This window comes from Tupaia chinensis, unplaced genomic scaffold (assembly GCF_000334495.1).
Source record: "Tupaia chinensis unplaced genomic scaffold, TupChi_1.0 Scaffold145652_1, whole genome shotgun sequence".
In the NCBI taxonomy this organism is placed as follows: domain Eukaryota; kingdom Metazoa; phylum Chordata; class Mammalia; order Scandentia; family Tupaiidae; genus Tupaia; species Tupaia belangeri.
Genome location: NW_006205509.1, coordinates 424,377 through 436,197, shown reverse-complemented (window position 1 = coordinate 436,197; position 11,821 = coordinate 424,377). Strand labels below are relative to the sequence as shown.

The window sequence follows — 11,821 nt, the reverse complement described above, 5'->3', positions numbered from 1 at the left end:
TCTTTCCCTTTCTCTTTCTGTTTCTCTCCAGTGAGTACATGCACCCTATAGCAAAACTTGAAGAAAAAAAAAAAAGTATTATAGGGATAAAGAAATGGAAGATAATTGAATTGTATATAATAGCCAGTACTATTGTTTTAAGCCAATTGACCTGAAAAGTCAAGGTTAATTGACTAAGGCTCTGAAGAGATGGAGGGTGTGGCTGAGGATATTAGGGCAGTAGAAAGAGTTGGAAAAGAACCTAATGGAAATGCATTGATTGAAGTGAGAGGGCTCAGTGTATCCACTGTGAAGAGTAGGGTTAGGGACTCAGAACTCTTAAAAGCCCTGAAGACATGTTATTTAGAATTCCAGTGGAAGGTACCTGGAGAGACCATTGGCTCAGATGATTGTCAATTGGGAGTGTCAGCCAGAAGAAAAGTACCCTAGTTTTTTTAGAGCTTAAGACCTTGAGAGATGAGACCAGTAGGTGGTGTGGTGTTGAAAGTGCTGGACACTCCCACATGGCTGACTATGGTTCAACTCCTGGACCTGGTGACTTGGTTTCTCACTTCTTTCTCACTAAATTAAATTAAAATAAATTAAATTAAAATAAATAAATGAATTAAAAAAAAAAAAAAGACCTTGAGAGAAAACAGAGGAAAATGAATTAACTCAGAAAGCAAAACTTTTAGGTCATAGGTGGAGCTGGCCAGTGAGTACCTAGAAAAGGTGGGTCTTTCTCTCTCTCTCTCTTTTCTTTTGCCCCTACTCCCATGCAGAGTTCTAGGAATACAGGACGTCTAAGTTTTACAATAGGAAAGTCTCTAAAAATTGGGATAAGTTGATCACTTTATTTTCATGGTCCTTAGGGCTCATGTAAAACTATTTAGTCTTTTCATTTTACTGTTTCAACCAACCTATGACTCTCCTGCTGGCTTCACTCTCCCCCACCTAGCGTGTACTTGCGGTTGATCTGCAATCCTACCCTTTTGCTTCAGTCTTGCAGGAAAACCCAGCCCTAATTAATACATTCCTGATAACTAGGTCTTTGAGTAAAATGGAGTTATATACCCTCATAGTCATTGCATGGTCTACAACATCCCAAAGGACAATCCTTGTAATCACCAATAATTATAATCATTATAATTATTCCAGACCTGTACAAACCTTTCACCTTAATTTTCAACAGGTTGACTTCTCCTAGTTCATGAGTAACTAGAAGCAATAATGCAGAACGCCTACCAAATTCCAGCTACCTAACCTGCAAACTCTTTCACTTCCAAGTACATTATTGGTATCTTTTATTTATTTATTTATTTATTTATTTATTTATTTATTTATTTATTTATTTATTTATTTATGAGAGAGATTTTTGCTATGGGGCAAGTGTACTCACCAGAGAGAGATGACAGAGAGATAGAAAGCGAGAAATCACCCCCACCAAGGGGAATGGCCATGCAGCAATCCCGTCTCCATTCTCCTTTTGGGATCTTAGGCACACATGAACATGCACCCAGTATGAGTTTTAAGTCACAGGGTTCAGGACTTGAACCACGACCAACTATGTTGGATTCTAGCAAGATAACCATTAGGCCATCTGCTGGTCCCCTTTTATTGCCTCTTTATTCCTTACCTTTCGGTCAAGATTCTGCTCTCAGCAGGGTCAGCAGGTAGCTTGGTGGTAAAAGGTGCTGGACTCCCACATGGCCGACCCCAGTTTGAGTCCTAGACTGGCAGTTTGCTTCCTCACTTTTCCTCTCTCTCTCTCTTTCTCTGTCCCTTTCAGGGTTAAATCAATAAATTATAACATTTTAAAGTTAAAGAAAATAAGTCTTAAAAAAAGAAAAGATTCTGCCCTCATCACTTCACCAAAACTGCTTTTGCCACAATTACCTGTGACCTACCAATTACCAAAGTAAGCCACTTTCAGTCCTTATCCACTGTGGTTCCTGGTTGCTTTGGGTACTGTATGATGATCTGTCAATATTTCCTGAGATTTTAAAAATCCTTAGTGTACCTTTTTCTCTTAGGTATACTCTCTCTTTCTTGGATCCTAGTGGGTTCGTGATCCTCCGCCTGTCCCAGAAGCACCCAAGCATCTATGTTCTCACAGTTTTTCTTCAACTTAATGCTCTTTTCTCATTCTATAACTTTTCCCAGGGTATGTATTGGGGAGGAGGGCAGTATTTTTGCTCTGAAGGGTATCTAGCCCAGCTCGCTCTTCCAGGATCCGCTTTCTTCCATCTAATTTCTGATTGGTTCGCTGCACCTGCATGTCCCACTGGGATCTCATATTCAACTTGTCCAAAAACAAACTCTTCACCTTCCTTTCCCAAACCTATAAATCTTGATTTATTTGAGGCAGAAACTTCCTCCCAAATCACTTAAACCAGATGCCTGGCAGTCATTCTGATCCTCTTCCTTTTTCCCTCTTCATTCCTACCACCACTGCCCTAATTCAGGCTCTCAGATTTCTTTTTTTTTAAATCTGCTAAAGAGCTCATGGCTTGACAGTGAAAGAGAGAGAGAGATTGAGAAAGTGAGAAAGCAGCCCCCATTTGGGATGGTTATGCCATAGTCCATTCTCTTGCATCTCTCTCTCTCTTTTTTTTTTTTTTTTTTTGATTTTGGGCATGCGTGCTCATGCACCCAGAGTGTTTTTCAAGCCTCTGGGTCTGGGACTCTAAACTGCACAGTGGGCTATGTGGGATCCAGCTGCTTTAACCCCCAAGCCACTGGCTGACTCAACCTTTAAATTTCTTGCCTAGGTCATTGTAATAGCTCCCTGGCCTCTCTTGCCCTCTTCAAAAACATGCCTACATTATCATCAGAGAGTACTTCTCTTGATAGAAGGCAAATCTGATCATGCTGTTCTAGTTTAAAAGTCTTCAATAGTTTTCCCAGTGCCTGAGAGAGAGAATTAATGTCCCCAAGCATGGCATTTGAATTCCTAAGTCATATGGTTCTTGTCTCTGTAACCTCATCTCCTGACATTTCTTAGTATGGTAATAGTTGATATTCTAGGCTAGGAGTCAGCAAACTCTGTAAAGGTCCTAAGAGTAAATATTTTAGTCATTGAGGGCCATATGGTCTCTGTTGCAAGTTCTATATTGTATTGTAGCACAAAAGCAGACATAAACAGTAGGTAAATAAACAACTGTGGCTGTGTTCCAATGAAATGGTATTAATAGAAACTGAATTTTGTATTTTGCCCATGTCATGGCATATTAATCCCTTAATTTTTTCCCCTGTTTAAAAATGTAATAATCATTTTTAGCTTGTGGGCCATATACAAATAGCCAGTGGGCTGGATTCAGCTTATGAACCTCCAACCTCTGCTCTGCTGTAGCTGTACAAAATACCCTATAATTCTCTATGTGTTATAGTTTGTTTCTTGGCCCCTTGCCTTCATTCATGCTGTTTCCTTTCTTTGAATATCTTTTCTCCTTTTTTGCTCAGCTTACTCCTATTTAACCATCAGGATTCAGTAGACTCCACTTCCTTGGAGAAGGCAACTCTTCTCCAATTTTAGCAGGTGGAGGTAAGTATTCTTGAACTCCCATGTTAGTTTATGCACCTCTTTATTATCATACCTGGCCACATTGTTTTACAGTGTTCTATTGTGTGTTCAGAGTTTCCTCTGTTCTTTCACTTGATACCATTCGATTCATCTTCTTCTTCTTCTTTTTTTTTTTTAATTGCCAGAGAGCCTATGCACTTGCCAAAGAGAGAGAGAGAAAGCATCCTCTGATGGGCATGGTCATACCACAATCTTTTTACCTCCATTTCTTCATCCCATCAGGACTTTAGCCATGTATGCACATGTGTGCAGAATGTTTCCAGGGCCAGGACTCAAACCACGATTGGCCATATAGGATCTAATTCCTTTAATCACTACATTACAGGGCTGGCCCTTAGATTCATCTTTTTATCCCTAGCATTTAGTAAATATACAGTGAACCTTTACTGAACTGCATTAAGAAATGTGTAAGATGTCGGGGCCCCTGGTGGTGTGGTGGTTGGGGTTATTGAGTCCCATATAGCTGACTCTGTGGTCAAGTCTTGGACCTGGCAACTTGAAAACTAGGCTTAGTATATGCACATGAATGCCCAACATCCTGAGAGGAGAATGGAGGAGAAGGAATTGAGGTGTGGCCATCACCCCTGTGTGGGGGTGGGTTGCTTTGTCACTTTCTCTCTTTCTCTGGTGAGTACATGTGCCCTATAGCAAAAGCAAAAAAAAAAAAAAAAACTGTAGGATGCTTATCAGTCATGTCTAAGTAGAGAAGGATTCTCTCTATTGTAAATATAAACTAGTAGAGAATTATTTTGTGTACTTTCCCCTGCTATACTCGCCTACTGCTGTAAATACTACTGGGTTAAAGAGCTGGTGGAAGAACTATGAGAAGTTAGCATTAATGGGAGTGAGGGCTACCTACATATAATTACAACCACCTTCCAGGCCCATCCTCATCTCTGCCATAAGAAATCTAAGTCACAACAACCTCTAAAGAGCATACACATGTACCAAACATACAAACGTTTGATCACATACAAACTTTCAAGGTAGGGACGTTGAACAAGACGAATGTTAAGGTTTTTTTCAACTTTGAGATTCTGTGAGGATGTGGTTGGTGATCAGCACTGAATTGTTCTTATTCAGATGCCAGAGTAGAAAGTTAGTCTGTGCATGAGTGTGCAGGTGTGAAATCGGGGATGAGAAGGTAGGGGTGGAATGCATAGAGAGGAGGGACCTGGAATAGGGCCTGTGGCACTGCCTGAATATGTTTACCTGGCATCCAGAGCGAACTCCATCTCCTCCAGCACACACCATGGTGTTCTTCACAGTGGAACCCCAGTAGGAAGAGCTGGAGCAGGTGGCATAGTCCACAGTGGGCAGGTAAGCCTGCTGCAGGTTCTGAGCCAGCTGCCCATTAGCTGAACAGGACACACAGAATTGGAGTCAGCTTCAGATCCTGCCCTAAGGAAAAACTTTCCAAACCTTCCCAACCTCCAGTGAAAGTTCAACTCAGGGCAAACTCTTCTCTGCCTGAGGCATGCAATGCATCCTTTCTTTTATGTGGCCCCTATAGGCCCCTTTCTTCAGGGAGTCATTCTTGCTTACTGCTCTTAGGCTCCAAATCACCACTATTACTCTTTTTTATTTTTTTTTAAAAAGAATTATCTAACATTATTTATTCATTCATTCATTCATTTAATTTGACCAGAGAGAGACAGAGAAAGAATAAGAGAGAAAGAGAAAGTGAGAAAGCAAGCCACCAGGTTCGGGACTTGAACTGTGGTTGGCTATGTGGGAGTGTCCAGCACCTTAACCACCATATCATTTGCTGGTTTCTTTCTTTTTCTTTTTAATTTTCCAGAGGGTGTGTGTACTTGCTAGAAAGAGACAGGGAAAGTAAGAAAGTACCCTCCCAAGGGGATGGTCATGCCACAATCCCTTCTCCTCTGTTTCTCCTTTCAGGATTTTGGGCATGTATGTACACATGCCCAGCATGTTTTTCAAGTTTCCAGGTCTAGGATTTGAACCATGCAGATCCACCTACTTTAACCACCTTATTATGGGCCAATTCACTCCTGATTTATTTTACTTACAAATAACTTAGTTAAGCAATTAGAATGGTCTTATTTGTTGATAACTTAGCTATCTATTTTGCTTCATCCATACACTGTAAAACCTGTGATGCAGAACTGGGATTATGCATGCTTATGTCCATCTCTTTAGTACCTGGTACAGCTTTCCTTTATCTGGCTCTTTCGACTTTCAAAGCTGTATCATTACAACAAGACTTTCATGTTAGAAATCAAGACTCTGAACCACAATAACATTAAATGAATTGAGGGCAGAGCTGATTAGAAGCATATGTCTCTCAGCTCTAGGTTTTCCAAAATGGATTGGCTATTTATAGCAAGGCCTTGTCTCCTCTCAAGAACCTCAAATACTTCTTGGTGGCTGATAGACTTCTGTATCAGGCTTAATGTTTCTGCTCTTCTTAACTGTTTCTACCCATACCCCTCCCACCTTTCCATGTTATCTGAATGAAGTTCCCTATCAGAAATCGTCCCGTAATAAACAGAAGAGACCAGAAACTCCTCTTCCCTGACTTATCTGGACCTACAGCTACCCCTGCATCATTCAGTCTAACTCATAGCACAGTGTCTGTGAAGGTAGCATGAGGGTATAAATACCACCAAAGTGAGAATCAGGATTCCTAGATTCTGGCCCTGGCTTTGTACTAACTAGTCATGTGATTAGGTTCCTTAAGTTTTTTGAACTTCAGTTTTGTCATGAAATGAGGGACTGGTACAAAGATAACTCTCTAAGGTAAGCCATTTTTTTAGTTTTAGGAGTTCATGAATCTCTGACCATTCTATAGCCTATTCTTAGGCTTGAATTAACACACCAGTTATTTTAGCTATGGTTCTTCTTCTTCTTTTTGGAGAAGTTTTTGCTATAGGGCGTGTGCACTCGCCAAAAAGACAGAGAGAGACAGACCAAAAGCGAGAAATCACCCTTCAGGGGGGATGGCCATGCCACAATCCCTTCTCCTCCATTCTCCCCTGGGGATCCTGGGCACGCATGTGCACATACACCCGGCATGGGTTTAAGCCACTGGGTCTGGGACTTGAATTGCAGTCAACTACATGGGAGACATAGCCATTCCACCAACTGCTGGTCCCTTAACTATGGTTCTTTTGATTCTGATCTCTGCCTTTAAACACCTATGACTACAGAAAAATGTACCACAGAAGCTTAGCTACCTAATTAAGATCCTATGGTGGGGCCAGCAGATGGTGTAATGGTTATGTTACTAGACTCCCATGAAGTCGACCAAGGTTTGAGTCCTGGACCATGCGACTGAAACTCATGCCGGGTATGTGTGCATGCGTGCCCAAGATCCCCAAGAGCAGAATGGAGGAGAAGGGATTGCAGCATGATCAGGGTGATTTTTCGCTTTCTATCTCTCTGTTTCTCTTTCTGGAGAATGTACACGCACTATAGCAAAAAACTCTCTTAAAAAAAAAAAAAAAAGAAAAGATCCTATGGTGAATGATGCCAATATAGGTGACTTACTCTTGGTCCTGCCCCAGCCTGTGATGTAGCAGGGACTGTTGTTAGCCAAGATGGTTCCTTCCTGGGGGAGAACACCCAGCTGAACGTAGCCGTTGAGGGTAACGCTGTAGGCCAGGCGCAGTAGGGCGATGTCATAGCTGCAGGAAGAAAAAAGACTGCTCACTCTTGGGATCAGGTCTTCCTCCATGTCAGCAAAGGCATTAACTTTCTTTAAGCCTTTGTATTCCCATGGAATTGGAGTCCAACAACTTTCAAGAAAGCTAACTTGCTAAGCCTCAAACTTGAGCAATCAGCATTTGGGTTGTAGGACATTATGTGTTTAATAGCAGCATCTACTGGTGGACTCTTGATATTGCAGTCTAATTCTGATCTCTAACTTAGGGAAGTGGAGAATGGGGACTCTTACACCTCAATCTGGCTGTTTTCCCATTAAGAGTCACCATTTTTTATAAAGAATTATTTATTTTATTTATTTACTATAATTTAAATAATTATTGTAGGGACCAGCAGTTGGTGTAATGGCTATGTTGCTGGACTCCCATGTAGTCGGCCATGGTTCGAGTCCCAGACCTGGTGACTTAAACTCATGCTGGACATGTGTGCATGCCTACCCAAGATCCTGAGAGGAGAATGGGAGAGAAGGGATTGCGGTGTGGCCGTCCCCCCAGGGAGTGATTTTTCACTTTCTGTCTCTCTCTGTCTTTCTGGTGAGCACATGCACCCTATAGCAAAAACCTCTGCAAAAAATTACTATTTTAAATATAAAATATTATCATATTTTTAGAGGTTTTTTTTTTTTTTTTGCCTTAGGGTGCATGGACTTGCAGGGGTGGCAGAGAAACAGAGACAGTGAAAAGGAAAATGAGAAATCACCACCATTCCCCCCGAGAGGGATGGCCATGCCACAATCCCTTCTCCATTCTCCTCCCAGGATCTTGGGCATGCACACACATGTGCCTGGAGTGTTTCAAGCCACTTGGTCTGGGACTCGAACTGCAGTCAGCCATGCGGGAGTCCAGTGACATAATCACTATGCTATCTGCTGGTCCCATTATTATTATTATTTATTTTTTTAGAGAGAGATTTTTGCTATAGGACACATGTGCTTGCCGGAGAGATAGAGAAACAGAGGGACAGCGAGAAATTACCCCACCAAGGGGGATGGCCATGACACAGTTCCTTCTCCTCTGTTCTCCTACTGGGATCTTGGGCACACATACACACGTACCTATTGTGAGTTTTAAGCCCCTGGATCCAGGACTCAAACCATGGTCAACTACACAGGAGTCCAGTGATATAACCATTATGCCATCTGCTTGTCCCTGTTATTATTATTTTTTAATTTGACCAGAGAGAGAGGGGAAGTGAGAAAGGAAGCTTTCAGGTCCGGGACTCAAATCACAGTTGGCCATATGGGAGTCCAGCACTTTAACTACCATGCCACCCCCTGGCCCCCAATAAGATTCACTTTAAGAAAGCTGTTTTTGCTAACAGAGTTTCTTCTATAAAATGAATATTAAATAATAATTTAAAAAATAATAAACCCAGAAATATTAGGCTCTGCAGAGTAATCTAATCATTTAAGTCATTTTATATCAAACAAATCCCAAAGATCTTAAATTCTCAAGCCATTCTAAATAGAAATTTTTCAAATCCCTTTGAATGAATGAACCATCTCATTGCTCCCTCCAGGACATGGAGTTTCTCTCAGGTTCAACTGGGGTCCCCAGCAAAGTCCAGGCCCAGCCACAGTCTAGGTTTCAGACAGTACAACCTCTATAGCCCTCTGGCCAGCCACCCTCCTTTTCCCAGCCCAAGGCTGGCCTGGCTTTGCCCCTACCCGGCAGCCACGTTATTGCTGTTCCAGTATGGATGGATCACGATCTTCTGCACATTCACGTACTGCTCGGTGCCATCATTCTGGCTCAGACTGTGGTCTCCAACCACTACCCGGAAGGTCATTTGGCTGGAGAGAGAGAAGGAAGCTGAGTGATGCAGGGGGTTCAGATCTCTTCTTTTCTTCCTTAGAGAAAGGTTGGAAAGGCATCTTATATCTTATTTTTAGGACAGGGCTATAGGGCATATGTGCTCACTGGAGACAGATATGAGAGAGAGAGGGAAGGAAAGTGAGAAATCATGTCCCTAGGTAGGATGGCCATGCTGCAATCTTTTCTCCTACATCCTCCTCTCAGAAATTTGGGGATGCACAGACATGCGTCCTGCATGTTTTTCAAGCTGCCAGGTCTGGGACTTGCCTGATCAGTTGGCCGTGTGGGATCCAGCCACCTTGACCTCCATGTCATTTGCTGGCCCAAGAAAACCTATCTTTAATTTTTCTTTTTTTCTTTTTTAATTTGCTAGAGGGCCTGTGCACTCACCAGAGAGAGACAGAGAGGGGAAATGAGAAAACATCTCCCATGGGTGATGGTCATACCACAATCCTTCTCCTTCATTTCTCTCTCCACTTGGGATTTTGGGCATGCACATACATGTACCTGGCATTTTTTTTTTTTTCAATTTCCAGGACTCGAACCGCAGTTGGCCATGTGGGATTCCAGACGCCTTAACCTTCACGCCACCAGCGGGCGCACCTGCCATGTTTTTCAAGCTACTGGTTCTGGAACTCGAACTGTGCTGTCAGCCATGTGAGAGCCAAGTGCTTTAACCACAATGCCATTGAGTGGCCTAGGATAGCGACCTATCTAATTGGCCCAGGCAGAAGAAGAATGAAAGATGAGGAAGTAACAAGCTCTCTCATTGCCTAATTTACTATCTTGTAGGAGTGGGAGAGAAAAAAAAAAGAAAGAAAAAATACAAAACTTCCATTAACTTTATTTTGCTGGGAACCAGCAGTTAGCGTAATGGCTATGTGGCTGGACTCCCACGTAGTCGACCGCGGTTCATGTCCCGGACCCAGTGGCTTAAAACTCACGCCGGGCACGTGTTCATGCATGCCCAAGATCCCGAGAGGAGAATGGAGGAGAAGGGATTGTGGCGTGACCATCCCCGCTGGGGGGTGATTTCTCGCTTTCTGTCTCTCTGTCTCTATCTGTCTGTCTGGCGAGCACACACGCCCTATAGCGAAAACCTCTCAAAAAAAAAAAAAACTTTATTTTGCAGCTTATTAAGTTAAAAATCAAAAGCTGAATATTTTATAACCTAGTAGAAGTATGGTGAGCATAAATGAAATAATAGCTCTTGGTCACAGGGATTTTTTTTTTTTTTTTTGAGAGATTTTCACTGTAGGGCGCGTGCGCTTGCCAGACAGACAGAGAGAGACATAGAGACAGAAAGCGAGAAATCACCCCCCAGGGGGGATGGTCACGCCACAATCCCTTCTCCTCCATTCTCCTCTCAGGATCTTGGGCACGCACGCACACGCGCCCGGCGTGAGTTTTAAGCCACCGGGTCCGGGACACGAACCGCAGTCGACTACGTGGGAATCCAGCGACATAACCATTACACTAACTGCTGGTTCCCTTGGTCACAGGGATTTTGAGGGAAATATAAACTTCTGGACTAGTGGCTCTCAAAGTATGGTACCTGGGTCAGCAACATTAGCATCACCTGGAAACTTGTTAAGAATGCAGATTAACAGTCCTCACCCTGGACCCACTAAATCAGAAACTCTTCTGGGTGGAGCCCTACATTCTTTGCTTTCCAAGTGATTTTGATTCATGCTCAAAAAATTTTTTTTCAAGTCCACTTATTTATTTCTTTCATTAAAGAGAGACAGATAAAGACAGATACTCTGAACAGAGTTACCACACCTCAGTCCATCCCTAGTCTTAGCCAGCCTAGATCACTGGTGCCCATATACATGCCTGGTGTGCTCAGGGAAATCCTGGGATGTGAACCCAAGACCTTTCCTATATGGGTCCAGTTGCATTACCACTGAGCTACCACCCAGCCCCCATGTTCAAATTTGACAACTATTGTTCAAGACAAATTTGAAAAAATTGTTACAAGTTAGATGTTGAGTAGCCACTTAAATATTGGGTTGTTAGAAAAATCATCACACATTTTTTGCATAGAAAAACATAGAAAATTGCATCATGACTTTTCTGACTACCGAATATTTACTCAGTTCTCAAAACAGCTTTATAAAGTCAGTATTATTACCCCATTTTAGTGATAAGAGAGTGAGGTCATAGAGAAGCTAAGTTGCCCAAAGTTTCAAAGCTAGAACATGGTGGAATGAGATTTGAACCTGAGCCTACTTACTCCAAAATTTATACATGCTCCCAGAGGCAGCCTCCTTAAATGCAAACGGATTGGGCAATGGCCCACTGCCTACCCCCTTGAAGCCTTGCCCTGAGATGCCAAAGTTACATATTCATCCAGAAGGACCAGGCTTTTCCCCTCCCAGGGGCTCAGAGAGGCTGCTCTTTGTTTTTCTCACCTGTCCACGCAGTGAGCAGCAGTCATCACCCAGTTCTGTCTGATGAGAGTCCCTCCACAGGTGTGATACCAGGAACCTCCAGAAAGGTACTGGAGGGAAATCTACATCGGAAGGAAAGAAAGGAAGGATAGGCAGGTGTTTCTCAAAAGGCTTTGCCCCAAACTACTTGTTACCTCCTTAAATTTCTGCCATCTCTCAAAACACTCAACTTTTTGTGCTAAAGATGGCGAATGGGTTGTATTTGACCTGCCAGTTTCTGTGAATTGGTTAGTAATGGGTGTCCGAAGTCTAGTGTTGAAAAGGGATGGGCAGATGCCTCTGGGGTCAGCAGCAAAGAGGGCTCT

At 42.7% G+C, this 11,821-nt stretch overlaps 1 protein-coding gene across 1 annotated transcript in view; it reads right to left on the bottom strand.

The window, feature by feature from the left end:
• CELA1 (chymotrypsin like elastase 1) overlaps positions 1-11,821 on the bottom strand; it is a 20,721-nt gene that overhangs the window by 6,855 nt on the left and 2,045 nt on the right. Inside the window, exons 3-6 of the mRNA XM_006168132.3 lie at positions 11,478-11,578; positions 8,916-9,041; positions 7,076-7,212; positions 4,775-4,920 (exon numbers count right to left, since the gene is read on the bottom strand). Coding sequence (XP_006168194.1) covers positions 4,775-4,920; positions 7,076-7,212; positions 8,916-9,041; positions 11,478-11,578 — 510 coding nt within the window. The remainder of the gene's footprint in view (positions 1-4,774; positions 4,921-7,075; positions 7,213-8,915; positions 9,042-11,477; positions 11,579-11,821) is intronic.